The 19,377-nt window shown below is 37.0% G+C and overlaps 1 protein-coding gene across 1 annotated transcript in view; it reads right to left on the minus strand.

Annotated features, from left to right (window-relative positions):
* CFI (complement factor I) overlaps positions 1–19,377 on the minus strand; it is a 45,232-nt gene that overhangs the window by 8,784 nt on the left and 17,071 nt on the right. The window contains exons 5-10 of the mRNA XM_047092274.1: positions 17,228–17,409; positions 16,248–16,361; positions 16,037–16,147; positions 5,351–5,374; positions 2,521–2,556; positions 42–145 (exon numbers count right to left, since the gene is read on the minus strand). Coding sequence (XP_046948230.1) covers positions 42–145; positions 2,521–2,556; positions 5,351–5,374; positions 16,037–16,147; positions 16,248–16,361; positions 17,228–17,409 — 571 coding nt within the window. The remainder of the gene's footprint in view (positions 1–41; positions 146–2,520; positions 2,557–5,350; positions 5,375–16,036; positions 16,148–16,247; positions 16,362–17,227; positions 17,410–19,377) is intronic.

Genomic DNA, 19,377 nt, shown 5'->3' on the forward strand with positions numbered 1-19,377 from the left:
TTTCTCAAACTTGGACTGCTCCTGGGAAGTCATAGGTTTACCACTTCTGCTGGCTTTCCTCCGACAACTCGTTTCCTTCGAGTGGGCCGGATGGGTTTAACTCCACAGGATAGTTTAGGGAGAAGTGACTTTATCCGTTTTCTTTCTTCAAGAAAGGAAGAGATTGTATCATTATGATTTTGAACCCATTACTTCTTGATGATCTATGCCACAAAAACAGCAGAGTCACAGCTAAAATAAAACAGTCTGAATTGATTCATAAATTATTTTGGATGCTAAGTGGTACTATTTACCTTGTTTAAAAATTCTGGCTTAACACGAGAACTGGCTTGATTCTCTGAAGTTCTGCCTAAAGACACACTGGGGGCAGAAAGAGGCTAGCTGTGGGGGTTAAATATTTACCAGTCCCTGGCAGATAAAAAATGTCACATGGCCAGGCATACTCAGGACGAGGGTCTCATTCAGAAATCATCAGAATGAGATGATAACACGGGCACCTATATCTTCTCACTTTTCATAGTTTTTACTTTTTAGTGGCTATTCATATGGAATTCTTTTCAATAATATTAACGTTAATGATGTTAACATTTGAGTACTTTCTATGTGTCAGTCCCCATGCTAAATACTTTGTATATAGTTTATCTCATCTAATCATCACATTAACCCTGAGAGGTAACGTGCCAGGGACCCATGGAAAATTCAGGATCAGTGGGCTAAAGGGTGTTTTTTAGTCACTTGACATGCGATGATATTTCCTTTCTCTGTGAGTGTTTAGATGTGGCATAGTTGTCACAGAGAACATGGCAGAGAAAGACTTAAGATGTGAATTGGCAAAAGAATTCATGAAAAAGAAGAAGGTAAAAATATAAGAGGTTTTCCTTATTCTTTCTATATATTTTACCACATCACAAAAATTTTTACAAACTTGCTTCTTAGCCCCAAATGAGAAAATTAATATCACTGTCAGTTACTTTGAGCATATAAGAAGGAGGTAGGTCCTTAAGTTGTGAGTGAATCTGGGTAGATTTGTTTTTTGTTTTTTTGGTTTTTCTTTTTCATTTTGTTTTGTTTTGTTTTGTTTTGTTTTGTTTTGTTTTGTTTTTTTGGTCCCACCCGTTCTAAGAACAAGGTTGGGGGAAGAGTGTGATGCTAAGATTTTAAATTTCTTTTTGGACCTTTAAAAAGAGAGAGACCTCCTATAATGAGGACTATGGAAGCAGCTTGGGTACTATCTGAAAACTGATGCTATCTTGCGTAGAAAATAAAGGGCCTTTGTGGAAAATCTCTTCAGACTGTTATCTATCTATATCTTTAAGATCTAGGGGCGCCTGGGTGGCTCAGTCGGTTAAGCGTCCGACTTCGGCTCAGGTCATGATCTCGCGGTCCATGGGTTCGAGCCCCGCGTCGGGCTCTGTGCTGACAGCTCAGAGCCTGGAGCCTGTTTCAGATTCTGTGTCTCCCTCCTTCTCTGACCCTCCCCTGTTCATGCTCTCTGTCTCAAAAATAAATAAATGTTAAAAAAAATTAAAAAAAAAAAGATCTAAATCTTTTACTCATCACCTGATGAAAAAAAATGGTTAATTAATTTTGGTGCCTGGCAATTAGAAGAGAGTCTTACATGAACTTTCACTTAAATTCCCCCCAAATAGGGAGCTATTTATTCCCAATTTGTATTTGAGGTTAAGTTGTTCACCTAAGGTTACACAGTAAATAAATAATGAGTCAGGATGTAACACAAGATTGTCTGACCCAAAAGCTTATTAATTACTGTCTCTTCAGGGATTTGATGCTTTAATTCATTTGGCTCTTAGTATACAACTGGACAGGATACAGATCTTCACAGACCTTCTGTTATCATACTTTAAAACATTGTAAAAGAACAAGTTAATTCACGTAAAGTCCATTATTTTTCTATTTCAAAATGTATGTCATGTGCCATGCTGGAAATCTGGTTGTTTTTGACAAAACTGACCTGACAAAGCTCATAGCAAATAAAAAAACTTTATGTAGGTCTAAAATATTGTTTTCACTTCAAAATTTGCCTTGTGAATGAACCTATTTTTAAAAGCAGTTCCCAAGAAGCATATATGTTTGTTTGTCTTAAAAATGATAAGGAAAGGAGAAGAGTAATGTTATTTTTTTCTATTTAATTGATAACAAAGGTAATTGTTGTTTGAATCAATTATACAAACACACATACACACACACACACACACACACAACATTGAAATGCAGACTTAAACCAGGGAAGCACTAGTAAAACAGAATAATGTTGGGGCGTCTGGGTGGCTCAGTCGGTTAAGCGTCTGAGTTCGGCTCAGGTCATGATCTCATAGTTTGTGGGTTCAAGCCCCGCGTCAGGCTTTGTGCTGACAGCTCAGAGCTTGGAGCCTGCTTCAGATTCTGTGCCCCCCTCTCTCTTTGCCCCTCCCCAACTCATGCTCTGTGTGTCTCTCTCAAAAATAAATGTTAAAAAAAATTTAAAAACAAACAAAAAACCCCAGAATAATGTTAACTTACCTGCATCCATATTAGCAGTCAAAAGTTCTGTTTCTTCTATAAGAAAACAAAAAGTTCCAATGTTTATCCTTGTGTTTATAATAAAAATTAATTAAAATCATTAAAACTTTGATCATAATTTTCTGTCTTAAAACTTGTCCTCTCTTTAAAAAGGACAGTACAAATCCCCAAATCACACCATCTAATTTCCTTTCTATACCTAGGTAATTGTGAAGGCTCATGATGAACTGTGTAGAAATTTTGCAGGCACAAACTAGGTGTCTTGGTACAAGTAAATGGTGAGACTCCTGGTGCAGTGCTTTTCTGCATTCAGAATGGTTGGGTCGGAGAAGGAAAGCTTCTTTTTCAACTCTGATTCATAAAGTCCTTACATAAGGTAGGGAACCGTGACTAACACTGACCAAAAGAGTACTGAGCTGACATTAAAAAGGCTCTTCTCATTTTGTACATAAGAAGGCAGCTCTTCAGGAGTCATACAAAGATATTATAGTAGGCGTTGTTAGTATTAGGCATCTGGGATATAGAAGTTAAAAACATAAACAAAAGATTTTCTCCTCTTCCTTAGACTTTTGCTTGAAGTTCTATGCGATGATTCCATCTTCACTTTGTCATCCTAGAACATTTCAGAGGACAGGATCATGATTTTTTTGAGCTGAGGGGGGTCCAAAGGTGGATTCCCACCAGCATGTTGTTTGGTCTTGGGTGAGGATGTGTCTGTGGATGGCACAGCCCAGAAGGGCAATGTTACTTGACTGCAGCAATCATGAGTCTTGTCTCTGGACATACATAGCTATATCCACATTCCTAGGTTATTTATTTTCTGGGACAGAGAGAGGCTCTGCTCAGAAGCTTTCACAAAAGCACCCTTATGAATCAAAGAGGAGATTCAAACATTCATATTAAATGCTCAACAAAGGAAGATGGGGAAAGTCCAGTGTAGCTGAGGTGTGCTGGATATTTGAAAAATATCACAGAGCTCCAAAAGCACAAACCACAAGAAAAGTGTCAATGACTTTGATTTACATAAAGATCTCTATTCAACAAAGCTCACTATGGATAAAGTTAATAGATGGGTGACAAAATGGAGGAAGGTATTTGCAATGTCTAAGACTGAAAACGGATTTAACATCTAGAATGCAAATCAACAAGACTGCAACCCCAATGTGAAATTAAGCAAAAGATATGTACTTGCGAAAGGATACAGTAAAGAAAAGGTGGAAACTCAAAAGCTAGTATGAAGAGAAACTCAAAGTCATTGGTTATTATAAAAATTCAAATTGATACATAATGCCATATGGCCTGACAATATGAGACTAGCAAAATTAGAAAGCTGGAGAACACTTAATGTTAGTGAGGATGAGGAGAACCCTCGGGCATTGTTGGAGGTAGAGGTAAGGACTGGTATAGCTCTGCCAAAGAACATGCAGGCAATAGTTAGCCAAGTTAAGTAGATGCATGCCCTGAGACCGAATACTCCTTGTCCAGCTAGATGTCTCAGAGAAATTCTCTCACACATCCTGAAGAAGAGAATATGACTGACAGCTGCGAGTCTGTTACTGAGAAAGTAGGCAGTAAATTGTGAAAGATGAACAGAGGGTTTCAGGCAGAAAGTTAGAAGCAAATATTAGATGGACACAGAGCAACACAGACAGATCTTTAAAACTTAATGCTTTATAAAAAGAAATAAAGGAAATATGAGATCTACAACACCATATTATGTGACTTAAAAATGTATGCTCACAAGAGAGTACACTTGGGTAAGAATGTGTACAAACAAGGCATACACATTTTAATACACATTAAAATGGTTGCCTAAGGGGGATGGGAGTAAGGTACTGAAATAAAGGAGAATAAATAAAACAAGAGAGGTACCCTGCCTAGCCCAATGCTGATTATGTGGAATAAGCTGAGGAGTGTCATAAACGCATCTCTTTGCACCTGAGGTCTGAAGGAAGGAAGGAAGGAAGGAAGGAAGGGAGAGAGAGAGAGAGAGGGAAGGAAGGGGAAAAGGAATAAAGAAGGAAGAAAATAAATTACAGCAAAGAAATAATTGAGATTAGGCATTTAGAATAGGGGTGATCTTGAACATATGAAAGTCCCCCAGGAATAATAAAAAAATCCTGAGGAGGACCATAAACTTCTGATAGTCATATTATATGAATAATAAAGAAATACTAAACATATGAATTTCATATAAACAATACGGAAATTTATATGAATATAAAGAGATAATAATTCATTTCTATGAGTAGTAAAGGGTAGCTCTAAGAGCTGGAGGACTTGGGGACATCTGACTTATAAAAAAGTAAGTGAGAAAATACCTATCATGAAAAGATCTTATCTCTCCTCTGGTGGCAATTTCTTCAGGAATTTCTTTGGTTTTGAGGAAAGAGTAAAGGAAGAGGAGAAGGGTATTCAGCAAAGGTGAAATGCACCAGGAGCCATTTGGGTGGTTTTTGGTTAGCAGGCCGTGGATGGTGAGTGTGAGAAGGAAAGTTTACCACACTGTGAGAAAGGTCTCTGTACCTACACTAAGGTGAAAGCTGAGTTACTACTATCACATGGTCATATTATCTGCAATTTATAGCTACACTGACATATAAGAAGATAGCTGTAGTTCTTTTTTGCTTCATTTCTGTAATATCCCAAGAATTTAACTAAAATTTTTACCTTGAGCCACATGTAAAAAAACCCAAAATTTACCACAGCAAAGGATAATTTTTGAGAAAAATGCATAATGTCAATATATTGCACATGTATAAGAAAAGTGCAATACCTTATCTTTGTTTTCAATTCTGTAATATAAATTTTATGATAAAGAGAGATTTACCTTTAATTTCAGAATGTCCAGGTCCTAAAACAAAACAAAACAAAAAAACACTCACTGTAGCAAAGAGATCATGTTCACCTGAATATATACAAATCATTAATATTTCAGAAACAGTAAAACAACTTAGTATTTATAAATAGATAAAAGGGAATCACAGTATGTCGTCTTTGATTTTTAATACCACAAAACCAATGTTTCATGTTGCATTTAAACACACACCAAGAAAATAATTTTTACCTGAGTGTTAAAAAGAGATGTATATCTGGGATATATTTGAGCACATACTGACAGCAAACTTACTATAGAGTCATACAAAATTTGTAAGTCTTTAAAACTATTTCTAAAAGGTGGGCTTTCAAGGATAAATGAAACCAAGCTATACTCCAAACTTCCCTTGGTTTAGTGATTCTGATCTGTCCACTGAAAGATCGATGAATATATTAATATTTTTATTTTACATCTCTTCTCTCACTTGCTCTTGCTTAGAGGTGGAATAATTAGAACCACTACTAGAAAACAAAAGGTGGCACTCATTCGAAAGAAGGGTAAACTGGGGGCACGTGGGTGGCTCAGTCGGTTAAGTGTCTGACTTTGGCTCAGGTCATGATCTCACGGTTCACGAGTTTGAGCCCTGCGACAGGCTCTGTGCTGACAGCTCAGAGCCTGGAGCCTACTTGGGATTCTGCATCTCCTTCTCTCTCTGCCCCTCCCCTGATGGCGTTCTGTCTCTTTCTCTCTCACTAATAAATAAACATTAAATAATAATAATAATAATAATAATAACAACAACAATAATAATAATATGGGGTTCTTGGGTGGCTCAGTCAGTGAAGTGTCCGACTTCGGCTCAGATCATGATCTCACAGTTCGTGAGTTTGAGCCCCATGACAGGCTGTGTGCTGACAGCTCAGAGCCTGGAGCCTGCTGTGGATTCTGTGTTTCCCTCCCCAGCTTGCACTCTGTCTCTCTCTCTCTCTCTCAAAAATAAGTAAACATTAAAAAAAAAACTTAAAAATAATAATAAGGACGAAAGAAGAGTAAACTGAGGTAACAATGACAGTTGACTAAATGTATTTTTGATATGGATTCAAAAAATTGATAAAAAAAGTAAGCTTTTATAGTTCACTCCCTTTCAGTAGAATTTTTTTGCCTGATAAGCTAACAAATTGTGTTCTTTGACCTTAAACTTTATTTTTCATTTATTTTTTTATGATTTATTTTTTTTCAATATATGAAATTTATTGTCAAATTGGTTTCCATACAACACCCAGTGCTCATCCCAAAAGGTGCCCTCCTCAATACCCATCACCCACCCTTCCCTCCCTCCCACCCCCATCAACCCTCAGTTTGTTCTCAGTTTTTAACAGTCTCTTATGCTTTGGCTCTCTCCCACTCTAACCTCTTTTTTTTTTTCCATACCCCTCCCCCATGGGTTTCTGTTAAGTTTCTCAGGATCCATGTAAGAGTAAAAACATATGGTATCTGTCTTCCTCTGTATGGCTTATTTCACTTAGCATTAACACTCTCCAGTTCCATCCACGTTGCTACAAAGGGCCATATTTCATTCTTTCTCATTGCCACATAGTACTCCATTGTGTATATAAACCACAATTTTTTTATCCATTCATCAGTTGATGGACATTTAGGCTCTTTCCATAATTTGGCTATTGTTGGGAGTGCTGCTATAAACATTGGGGTACATGGACCCCTATGCATCAGTACTCCTGTATCCCTTGGGTAAATTCCTAGCAGTGCTATTGCTGGGTCATAGGGTAGGTCTATTTTTAATTTTCTGAGGAACCTCCACACAGTTTTCCAGAGCGGCTGTACCAGTTTGCATTCCCACCAACAGTGCAAGAGGGTTCCCGTTTCTCCACATCCTCTCCAGCGTCTATAGTCTCCTGATTTGTTCATTTTGGCCACTCTGACTGGCGTGAGGTGATATCTGAGTGTGGTTTTGATTTGTATTTCCCTGATGAGGAGCGACATTGAGCATCTTTTCATGTGCCTGTTGGCCATCCGGATGTCTTCTTTAGAGAAATGTCTATTCATGTTTTCTGCCCATTTCTTCACTGGGTTATTTGTTTTTCGGGTGTGGAGTTTGGTGAGCTCTTTATAGATTTTGGATACTAGCCCTTTGTCCGATATGTCATTTGCAAATATCTTTTCCCATTCCGTTGGTTGCCTTTTAGTTTTGTTGGCTGTTTCCTTTGCTGTGCAGAAGCTTTTTATCTTCATAAGGTCCCAGTAGTTCATTTTTGCTTTTAATTCCCTTGCCTTTGGGGATGTGTCGAGTAAGAGATTGCTACGGCTGAGGTCAGAGAGGTCTTTTCCTGCTTTCTCCTCTAGGATTTTGATGGTTTCCTGTCTCACATTCAGGTCCTTTATCCATTTTGAGTTTATTTTTGTGAATGGTGTGAGAAAGTGGTCTAGTTTCAATCTTCTGCATGTTGCTGTCCAGTTCTCCCAGCACCATTTGTTAAAGAGACTGTCTTTTTTCCATTGGATGTTCTTTCCTGCTTTGCCAAAGATTAGTTGGCCATATGTTTGTGGGTCTAGTTCTGGGGTTTCTATTCTATTCCATTGGTCTATGTGTCTGTTTTTGTGCCAATACCATGCTGTCTTGATGATGACAGCTTTGTAGTAGAGGCTAAAGTCTGGGATTGTGATGCCTCCTGCTTTGGTCTTCTTCTTCAAAATTACTTTGGCTATTCAGGGCCTTTTGTGGTTCCATATGAATTTTAGGATTGCTTGTTCTAGTTTCGAGAAGAATGCTGGTGCAATTTTGATTGGGATTGCATTGAATGTGTAGATAGCTTTCGGTAGTATTGACATTTTGACAATATTTGTTCTTCCAATCCATGAGCACGGATGACCTTAAACTTTAGAGTTTTGAATCAGGAGAAGAAAGAGGAGGAGGAGGGAAAAGGGGCAGAAGAGGAGGAGAAGGAGAAGAAACCCCAAGTAGTATTATACTGAAAAGTGAAATTGAACTGTAGAGCTTCAGAGAAAGACAAATACATGATCTCACCCATATGTGGAATCTAACAAAACAAACTCATAGAAAAAGAGATCAGATCTGTGGTTACTAGAGGCAGAGGGTGAGGTAGGGAATTAGGTGAAGGTGATCAAAAGGTACAAACTTCCAGATAAGTGAACGCTGGAGATGTAATGTACAGCATGGTGACTATAGTTAACATTGCTGTACGGTATACTTGAAAGTTGTTACGTGAGTAAATCTCTCATCACAAAGAAAAAAGAATTGTTAACTCTATGATGAGATGGATGTTAACTAAACTTACTGTGGTCATCATCTCCCGATACATGTGTCAGGTCAATATGCCGTTCACCTAAACATAAACAGCATTGTATGTTAATTCTATCTCAATAAAACTGGGAGGGAAAAAACTGTCCATCTTCACTGGCAAGAGTCAATGGCTTCCGTTCTCCCTGAAAAATGTTTTAAAATTTATTTCTTTCCTCTTTTTACTAAGATTATAGCTACATGTAATGAACATAAAGTACATTGCTCAACTGCTTATATAAGCATCAAAAGAAATAATATGATTTGAAATCCTAAAACCGTGTGTTTTTACATTTAAGAACTGATGTCAATGGGGAATTAAATAAGTCTTCAGTAAACTCAAATAATACCAAGCAATGCCAAAAGAGAATTATTATTAATTCATGTATCCATACATATCTCCCGACATTTATTTAATGCTTATTTATAAGGCATATTTGGAATATAAAAACAGATTCTGTTTTCAAGGGGTTTACTGTTTTTTTTTTGTTTGTTTGTTTTTTATTTTATTTTATTTTTTTTATTTTTGGGACAGAGAGAGACAGAGCATGAACGGGGGAGGGGCAGAGAGAGAGGGAGACACAGAATCGGAAACAGGCTCCAGGCTCTGAGCCATCAGCCCAGAGCCCGACGCGGGGCTCGAACTCACGGACCGCGAGATCGTGACCTGGCTGAAGTCGGACGCTTAACCGACTGCGCCACCCAGGCGCCCCTCAAGGGGTTTACTGTTGACAAGGGAGGGGAAGGGAAGATAGGTACAAAAAACTACAATAAACAGTTAACAGTGGTGTCCTGACATGGGGGTCTATCACCACATCAGAGACTAGGGTACCACTTCCTAGTTTGTGTTCTGTGGCATCATATAAATTTGGCTTGAAATCACCCATGGTGGGAGTAATCACACCACAGGAATTAGCAAAAGCTACAAATCAGGGATTTCCTCTCCCTCTCCAAAGCCAATTTACCAGCATCTACCAGCACACCACTGGATAAATTTCATAAATGAAGCAGATACAAGCATGCCTACTGCTCTCACAGTCTTCCCCATCTTTGTTGAAAGCAGCTCCATTTTTCCAGTTCTCAGGCCCACACCCCTGGAGTCACCCTTAACTGCTCATTTCTTCTCATGCCTCCATCTAACTACTGGTCAATCCTTCTGGCTCCAGCTTCAAAATACATCCAGAACGTGACTGCTTCTCACCATTTCCCTCCCTACCAACTTATTCTTATCACTATCATCTCTTCCCTGGATGACTGCGTGGCTTCCTAACTGGTCTCCCTGCTTCTCCCCTTGCCCTTATACAGCCTAGTCGCCACACAGCAGCCAGAGTAATCTTGATTTCAACTGCAAGTCAGGGGCGCCCAGGTAGCTCAGTCAGTTGAGTGTCCAACTTTGGCTCAGGTCATGATCTCACAGCTCATGAGTTCAAACCCTGTGTCGGGCTCTGTGCTGACAGCTCAGAGCCTGGAAGCTGCTTCAGATTCTGTGTCTCCCTCTCTCTTTGCCTCTTCCCTGCTTGTGCTCTGTCTCTGTCTCTCTCAAAATAAATAACATTAAAAAATTATAAAAAATAAAATTTAATGTAAGTCAAATCATGTGGTGCCTCTGCTTTAAATTCCCTATTTCCCTTACTACCAGGCTTGACTATCTGCCCTTGTCTCCCTCCACCCACCCCAACCATCTGTCCAACCTCTCCAACTATTTGCTCTTTTTTTTTAAATTTAATGTTTATTTATTTTTAAGAGAGAGAGACAGAGAGACAGAGTGTGAGTGGGGGAGGAGCAGAGAGATAGAGGGAGACACAGCATCCAAACCAGGCTCCAGGGTCTAAGCCGTCGGCACAGAGCCCGATGTGGGGATTGAACTCAAACCTTGAGATCATGACCTCAGCCAAAGTCAGATGCTTAACTGACTGAGCCACCCAGGTGCCCCAACTATTTATTCTTTAACCTCTCACTACCAGCACCTGTGACACATGCCCCATTAGCCTCCTTGCTGCTTGCTCCTCAAATATCCTGGAAAGTTGCTCTCTTATGAACACTGCACTGGTTGGTGCCTCTGCCTAGAACACTCTTCCACAGACATCTGCATGGCTGGCTCCATCCTTTCCTCCAGCTCTTTACCTAAAAGTAACCTCAGTGAGTGAGCCTCTCCAGACTACCTTATCTAAAATTTCAGAACTTACCCCTGACATTTTATATCCTCCCTCCTCGCTTTATTTTTCTGCTTATACTTATTATTTTGCTACGTATCTTACATATTTCTCTTGTTTATTGTCTCTCTTCCACCACTAGAATGTAAGATCTATGATGGGGCAGGGATTTCTGACATGTTATTCATTACTGAAACCCCAGTACCTAAAGCAGGGTATGGCACTGTTTAGTAAGAACTTAATAAATATTCACTGAGTAAATGAATGAGTATAATAACTTCCATAAACTTTTCCTCCAGAAAGCATTGATGTAAGCAAGAAGTCAATCTGTGTGACACAGAGTAGGTACCTAGCAAATATTTTTTACCATCAGAGGTTTTCCAACGAGCACCAAAAAAACAAAGAGCATTAACTCATTGCTTTGAAACTTGGTAAATAAAGGGAAAGAATTAAACACTATTCTTCCTTTTTATTATGAATTGCATTTCATGGAAACAAAATAGTTGATGAAGGAAAATTCTTCTCTATAGAAAACTAGTAAATAAATGCAGAAAGAATGCTGAATTAGAAATCACCATTTTATAGTTCCTATTGACAAAGGAATCTAGTCAACAATCACACAGGCTACTAAGGACCATTAAGATGAAAGGTTGTGGGGGAATTTTGTAAAGGAAATATCAAGCTGGTCCAGTGATCAATCTTAGTGTCACTAGTTGTGGGATATCCAGACAACATAACTTTATATGTAATAAAAAGGACATAGCACCACCCATCAAGAATTCTTGCCTAAAATATTGAACTTTATATCTAATGAAGTCTCTAAAAATCCAGAATAAGGAACATCCTGTAGGCAAATGACCAAGTGTCTCTAAAAAATCAGTGGCATGAGAAAAATTGGTGGTGGATGGGTAGGTAACTTTTTCTTTAATTGAAGTATAGTTGACATAGTGTTATATTAGTTTCAGGTGTATGATCAAGTGATTCAACAATTCTATACATTATGCAATGCTGACCACAATAAATGTGATTACTATCTGTCATCATACAATATTACAGTATTATGCACTGTATTCTCTATGCTATACTTTTCAGCCCATGACTTATTTGTAACTGGAAGTTTATACTTTTTTTTAAAGCTTATTTATTTTGAGAGAGTGCAGGAGAAGGGCAGAGAGAGAGAGAGAGAATCCCAAACAGGCACTGTGCTTGATCTCAAGAATCACGAGATCATGACCTGAGCTGAAATCAAGAGTTGGTTGCTTAACCAACGGAGCACCCAAGCGCCCCTGGAAGTTTGTACTTCTTAATCTCCTTCACCTAATTCATCCATCCTCCCCACCTCTGCAGTCTGGAAACCACCAGTTTTTCTCTGTATTTATGTATCTGCTTCTGTTTTTGTTAGTTCTTTGGTCTGTTTTTTAGATTCCACATATAAGTGAAATCATATGGTATCTATCTTTCTCTGTCTGTCTTATTTCACTTAGCATAATTCTCTCTAGATTTATGAATGTTGCAAATGGCAAGAAGTCATTCTTTTTTAGGACTCAAGTAATATTCTGGGGTGTGTGTGTGTGTGTATCACATCTTCTTTATCCATTCATCTGTCAATGGACACTTAGGTTGCTTCCATATCTTGGCTATTGTAAATAATGCTGCAATAAATATAGAGATGCATACATCTTTTTGAATTGTTTTTGTTTCCTTTGGGTAAATACTCAGTAGTGGAATTGATGGATCACAGGGTAGTGGTGTGTGCGTGTGTGTGTGTAATTTTTTTGAGAAACCTCCATGTTTTCCATAATGGCTGCAGCAATTTACATTCCCACCAATAGTGCACAAGGGTTCCCTTTCTCCACTTCCGCACTAATACTTGTTATTTCTTGTCTTTTTGATACTAGGTATGCTGACTGATGTGAGGTGATATCTCATTGTGGTTTTAATTTGTATTTCCCTGCTGATTAGGGATGTGTCTGTTGGCCATCTATAGGTCTTCTTTGGACAAATGTCTATTCAGGTCCTCTACCTATTTTTTAATCAAATAATTTGTTTTTTTTTGTGCATTGAGTTGTATAAGTTTTTATATTTTGGATATTAACCCCTTATCAGATATATTATTCACAAATATCTTCTCCCATTTTGTAGGTTGTCTTTTTGTTTTGCTAATGGTTTATTTTGTTGTAGTCCCAGTAGTTTATTTTTGCTTTTATTTCCCTTGCCTGAGGAGACAAATCTGGAAAAATGTTGCTAAGGCTGACGTCTAAGAGATTACTGCCTATGTTCTCTTTTAGTAGTCTTCTGGTTTCAGGTCTCACATTTAGGTTTTTAATTCTCTAGTCTATTTTGAGTTTATTTTTATGTATGGTGTAAGAAAGTGGTCCAATTTCATTTTTTTAAATGTACATGGCCAGCTTTCCCAACACCATTTATTGAAGAGACTGTCTTTTCCAGATTGTATATTCTTGCCGCCTTTGTTGTAGATTAATTTACCATGTAAGCATCAATTTATTTCTGGGCTTTGTATCTTGTTCTATTATTGATCTATGTGTCTTTTTGTGCCAGTACCATACTGTTTTGATTACTATAGGCTTGTAGTATATCTTGAAATCTAGGATTGTGATACCTCCAGCTTTGTTCTTTTCAAGATTGCTTGGTTGTTCAGGGTCTTTTGTGGTTCCATAAAAATTTTAGGATTCTTTGCTCTAGTTCTGTGAAAAATACTATTGATATTTAGATAGGGGTTGCATTAAATCTGTAGATTGCTTTGGGTATGGACAGTTTAACAATATTTATTCTTCCAGTCCACAAATATGGTATATCTTTCCATTTATTTGTGTCACTTCCAGTTTCTTTCATCAATGTCATATCGTTTTCAGAGTATAAATCTTTCACCTCCTTGGTTAATAAAATAAATACTTCTAGGTATTTTATTCTTCTTGGTGTAATTGTAAGTGGGATTATTATCTTAATTTCTTTTTCTGGTAGTTTATTATTAGTATATAGAAACACAACTGATATCTGAATGTTAACTCTGTATTCTGCAATTTTAGTGAATTCATTCATTAGCTCTAATAGGTTTTTGGTAGTCTTTAGGGTTTCCTATGTAAAGTATGTCATTTGCAAAGTTTGACAGTTTTGTTTTTTCCATACAAATTAGGATGCCCTCGTTCCTCCCTCCCACCCTCCCTCCCTCCCTTCGTTCCTTCCTTGTCTGATGGTTAGGGCTAGGACTTAAGCACTATGCTGAACAGAAGTGGCAAGAGTGGACATCTTTGTCTTATTCCTGATCTTAGAGGAAAAGCTTTCAGCTTTTCACCATTGAGTATGATGTTAGTCGTGGGTTTGTCATATATGGCCTTTATTATGTTGAGGTATGTTCCCTCTAAACCCACCTTGTTGAGAGTTTTTATCATGAATGGATATTGAATTTTGGCAAATTCTTATTTTGAATCTATTGTGATGATTATATGTTTTTATCCTTTGTTTTGTTAATGTGATGCATCACATTGATTGATTTGAGGATACTGAATTATTCTTGCATCCTTGGAATAAATCTCACTTGATCATGAATGATTCTTTTAATGTTTTGTTGAATTTGGTTTATTAATATTTTGTTGAGGATTTTTGCATCTATGTTCTTTAGGGATATTGATGTGTAGTTTCCTTTTTTTGGTAGTGTCTGTCTGGTTTTGGTATCAGGGTAATGCCGGCTTTATGGAACAAACTTGGAAGTTTTCCTTCCTCTTCTATTTTTTGGAATAGTTTGAGAATAGGTATTAACTCTTCTTTAAATGTTTGGTAGAATTAACCTGTGAAACTATTTGGTCCTGAAACTTTGTTTGTTGGGACTTTTTATGATTACCAGTTCTTTACATTACTAGTAATCAGTCTGTCCAGATTTTCTATTTCTTCCTGATTCAGTTTTGGAACATTGTATGTTTCTAAGAATGTATCAATTTCTTTTAAATTGTCCAGTTTGTTGCCTATCATTTTCATAGTAGCCTCTTATAAAAGCTTTTGTATTTCTGTGGTGCCAGTTACTTCTCCTTTTTCATTTCTGATTTTATTTATTTGACTCCTCTTTCTTTTTTCCTCAATGACCCTGGCCGAAGATTTATCAATTTTGTTTATCTTTTCAAACAAACAACACTTGGTTTCATTGGCATTTTCTATTTTTTTTCTTTAGTCTCTATATCATTCATTTCTGCTCTAATCCTTATATTTCCTTCCTTTTACTATCTTTGGGATTTTTTTTCCTTCCTTTTCTAGTTTCTTTAGGTTTAATGTTAGATTGATTATTTGGGATTTTTCTTCTTTCTTGAGATAGGCCTGTATTGGTATAAACATCCCTCCTAGGACTGCTTTTGCTGTATCCCGAAGATAATGGATCGTTGTGTTTCCAGGTGAGTTAACTCTTAAAGAATAAAAGAGACTATGGGGCGCCTGGGTGGCTCAGTCGGTTAAGCGTCCGACTTCAGCTCAGGTCACGATCTCGCGGTCCGTGAGTTCGAGCCCCGCGTCGGGCTCTGGGCTGATGGCTCAGAGCCTGGAGCCTGTTTCCGATTCTGTGTCTCCCTCTCTCTCTGCCCCTCCCCTGTTCATGCTCTGTCTCTCTCTGTCTCAAAAATAAATAAACGTTAAAAAAAAATTAAAAAAAAAAAGAATAAAAGAGACTTTAAAAATTTAATAATCAAACACAATGTTAGATTCTTTTGGACCCTGATTCAAACACGTTGTTCTAAAAAGACATTTTTGAGACAGTTGGGAAAACGTGAACATGGGCTGTTATTAAGCAGTGTTAGGATATTATTATTTTTACGTGTACTAATGAGAGTATATTATGTACGTGTAAAGTGTATCATTAGAGATGCATATAGTGAAGTGACATAATATCTCAAATGTGCTTTAAAATACTCAAGCTGAACAAGACTGGCAAAATACTGGTAATTGTTGAAGCTGAGAGATAGGCACATATTGGTTCATTCTAATAATCTGTCAATTTTTGTTATGTGGGAACTTTTCTAATAAAAAGTTCTGAAATAACCAATAAATATTTAATAAATGAAAACATGAGAGAAGAACATTCCATAGTTCTTCACATGCCCACTCTCAATAGTACCCTTACTGCTAACACTCGTCTATACTCACTTAAGATTAAAATATACCTAAAAGGAAGTTGCAGAATCCCTGGATCAAATAATGGAAAAGTGTAACCACAAAACTTTCAATTACCTTTACAACCAATTTCATCTTCTCCTGTAATGCAGTCCAGCTCACCATTGCACTTATACTTATTTGGAATACAAACACCGGATTTACAAAGGAAACTTTTGCCTCGGCATCCTATGAAACATAAATAGAAGAGGTTTTCATTTTTATTTTTTCTTACTTAAAGTTGAGTAGGATAGAATCTTAAATTCAAAAGTAAAGTTTCTCCTACTACCTTTACAGCACAGCTCATCACTTTGGTCTCCACAGTCATTGACACCATTACAGGTTTTCTTTTGAGGAATATATTTCCCATTCACACAACGAAAGGAGTCATTTGCTGAAGAAACTGTAAATTAGGAATGATCTTTGTGAAATTTATTTATGGAGTTCTAGGTGACATCTTTATCACACTTGGCATAATGGGGACTTTAAGATAAAGTCGGGCATCAAATAAAAAAGGATTTAATGTATTGGTAGCATCAACATAACATATATATGGTAAATAAAGAAAATAAATGTCAGAGTGGGTTTATGGAGGCCCTTTCATTATCTCTGAAAATCAGTATTTATGGTGGAGGTCTGTACTCACTGGCATTGGAGAAGGAGGCTCAGGGATCAAGAGCCCTCGCTAACATCAGCAAGCACTGGTGTTCACCCATTCCTTTAATGCTGTTCCATGAATCCTCACTTCCATCCCATGACTTGCTTGGGCAGTGCCATTTACACTTTGATAGTCCTTTTTTTCTTTTCTTTTCTTTTCTTTTTTTTTTTTAGCACCAAAAAAGCCTTTAGTCTTTAAACCATACATAATACTAAAATATTCCAATGTCAGGATGGAAGAGAAAAGTGGCAGTGACTGCCTTGAGACTGAGGCATAGATGTGGTCACTTAAATATTTTAAAGGCATTTTGAAGTGTGTAGGCTGGACCTCTCAAAGAAGATGAGGTTTCTTCTGACGTTTGAGTTACTTAGGTTTGTTATATTAACTTTAATCCAGATGTTTCAGGAAGCAAAGAGGAGTCAGGCAACTTTGCTTCCTATATAGGAGTATTTGAGTACACAGGAAAAGCACCAATTTAGGCTCTAAAGCCTCCAAAATGATTTTGCCTCTATTGCTGCAACTGAGTATCCATCATCTGTTTACTACAGTCATGGTATGGAATAAACAATTCTAAAGGAAGTTTTGAGGTTTCAGGCAAGCACTCTACCAACCTGTATTCTGTGTGTAACATACCACACCAGCTAAATCCTGGTAATTTTTAGTTCTTCTCTTAATAAAAGTGCATTCAGCCAAACTAGTTTCTAATCCTCGACAATGCACATGCAGACATTCGGTAGAATTTATATGGAGATCTTCAGGAACTTCAAAACTTTTTTGAGCCTCCAAAGCACCTCTGCAAATAGAATAAATGAAACATTAAGGTAGAATAATTTGTACTTTGCACTTATAACCTCACTATAGGAGGTAAGGAACTAAAGTAATTTCCTCTAATTTTCTACATAAGATACATTGAGCAAGATGCTTAAATTCTCTGAGGCTCAGTATCTTCACTTGTAAAAGAGAATATGACAATCTCAGCAAGTTTTATAAAGATTAATTAAAACAATCAATTTAAACTGACTAGCCAAAGTTCAAACCTGGTAAGCACTCAGCAAATATTAGTTTCCCCTCCTGTTTCTTGTTAAGGAGGAATCCTTCCACACTCCTGATGTTTCCTTCCAACCTAAGATGTATCATTCTTGGCCTCTCTTCATCTCTTAATTCCTTTTTGCTCAAGGAAAAGGAGTAGGATCATTGACCAGAGAATTTTGGAATTATAAGTCAGACAAGTAGCTCATGTTTTCCATCTTTCCTTTTGGGGGCCTCTTCACCTGCCTCATGCTAGAAGGCTTACCTGGTTAGCCCTATTATTGCTTAGAATTTGGGAGGTTAACATGGTTCAATTCTAGCAGGTTCATTTTGTTTTTACATTAAGCTATATCCTCAATTCAGCCTTGACAGTATTAAGGTGATTTTTGGCATCTATATACCATTGCTTGGACTTTCTAATTTGTTCAGAATTTGTGCAGGTAAGAGGCTACCTCTATGACTCAATATCCTAGAGGTGATGAGTTATAGTAAACTATTCTTCCAGAACATTCAGTTGTTCCCTGCTTCTCTTTAGAAGGAAATGAGGAAAATGGTGTTATAAATAAAAAGTTGAGCAAAGATGCATCGGGTAAATATAAACAATAATAAAGCAATAAGGGCAATATAAATATAAGATCAATTAGAATGAAAGTCAGGGAGTGACTGGGTGGCTCAGTCAGTTAAGCGTCTGACTCTTGATTTAAGATCAGGTCATGATCTCATGGTTTGTGGGTCTGAGCCCTGCATCAGGCTCTGTGCTGATAGTGCAGAGCCTGCTTTGAATTCCCTCTCTCCCTCTCTCTCTGCCCCTCTCCTGCTCATTCTCTCTCTCTCTCTCTCTCTCCCTCTCTCTCTCTCAAAATAAATAAATAAGCTTAAAGAAAACAGGGAGGTATTTTTAATGATTTAAGATCCATAATGACGATACAAGAGTCATAAAACTGCCAAGCAGCATCAAAATATGAGAACAAATGAGAGCTATTGGGGCAATCTCAGAGGTATATAATTTGAAAAAAATCTCTCATTCTAAAACTATCCAAAAGTACTAGATAAAACATAATAAATGGCTTCAATGAGCTCTTAAAGAAGTAAGGGAAATATCCACTGGCTAAAATAAGAGAAGTCTGTCCATGAGCTTATACAAAATATGATAAAAGCGAAATACTGGGAGATCAAAGACTGAGAGAGTTTCCCATTAGGTTGACTTATAGGTTGTAGGTCACAAACTGTCAAAAATTACAAATATTCTGTGGCTCCATTTAATGATAAGATACTCTCACTAATGAACTTCTAGCAGATATGGTTTAGAAAGAAGGAAACTGAATTCAGCATAATGTTGAGAGATGCAAAAAGCAGTAACAAACCAAGATGTTGGTAAACATGAAGTACATCTGAATAAGCACAGTATATGTGTGTATATAATATCATATATCATATATATATACACGTATATATATGTATATATATATGTATATATGTATATATACGTATATGTATGTATATATATGTATATATGTATATATATGTATATATACGTGTATATATATGATGTATATATGATATACACATATATACATGATATATTGTATATATCATATATAATATATAAATTATATAATAATTATATATAAGCAAATATTTATATATTTTATATATTATATATGATATATATAATTATATAATGACAGTATGTATTATAGTTGCTTATATAATGATAACAATTAACTTCAGG

Source organism: Lynx rufus, unplaced genomic scaffold (assembly GCF_022079265.1).
Source record: "Lynx rufus isolate CCGP_SWC_20201006 ecotype Redwood Valley unplaced genomic scaffold, mLynRuf1.p SCAF_3, whole genome shotgun sequence".
Taxonomy (NCBI): Eukaryota; Metazoa; Chordata; class Mammalia; order Carnivora; family Felidae; genus Lynx; species Lynx rufus.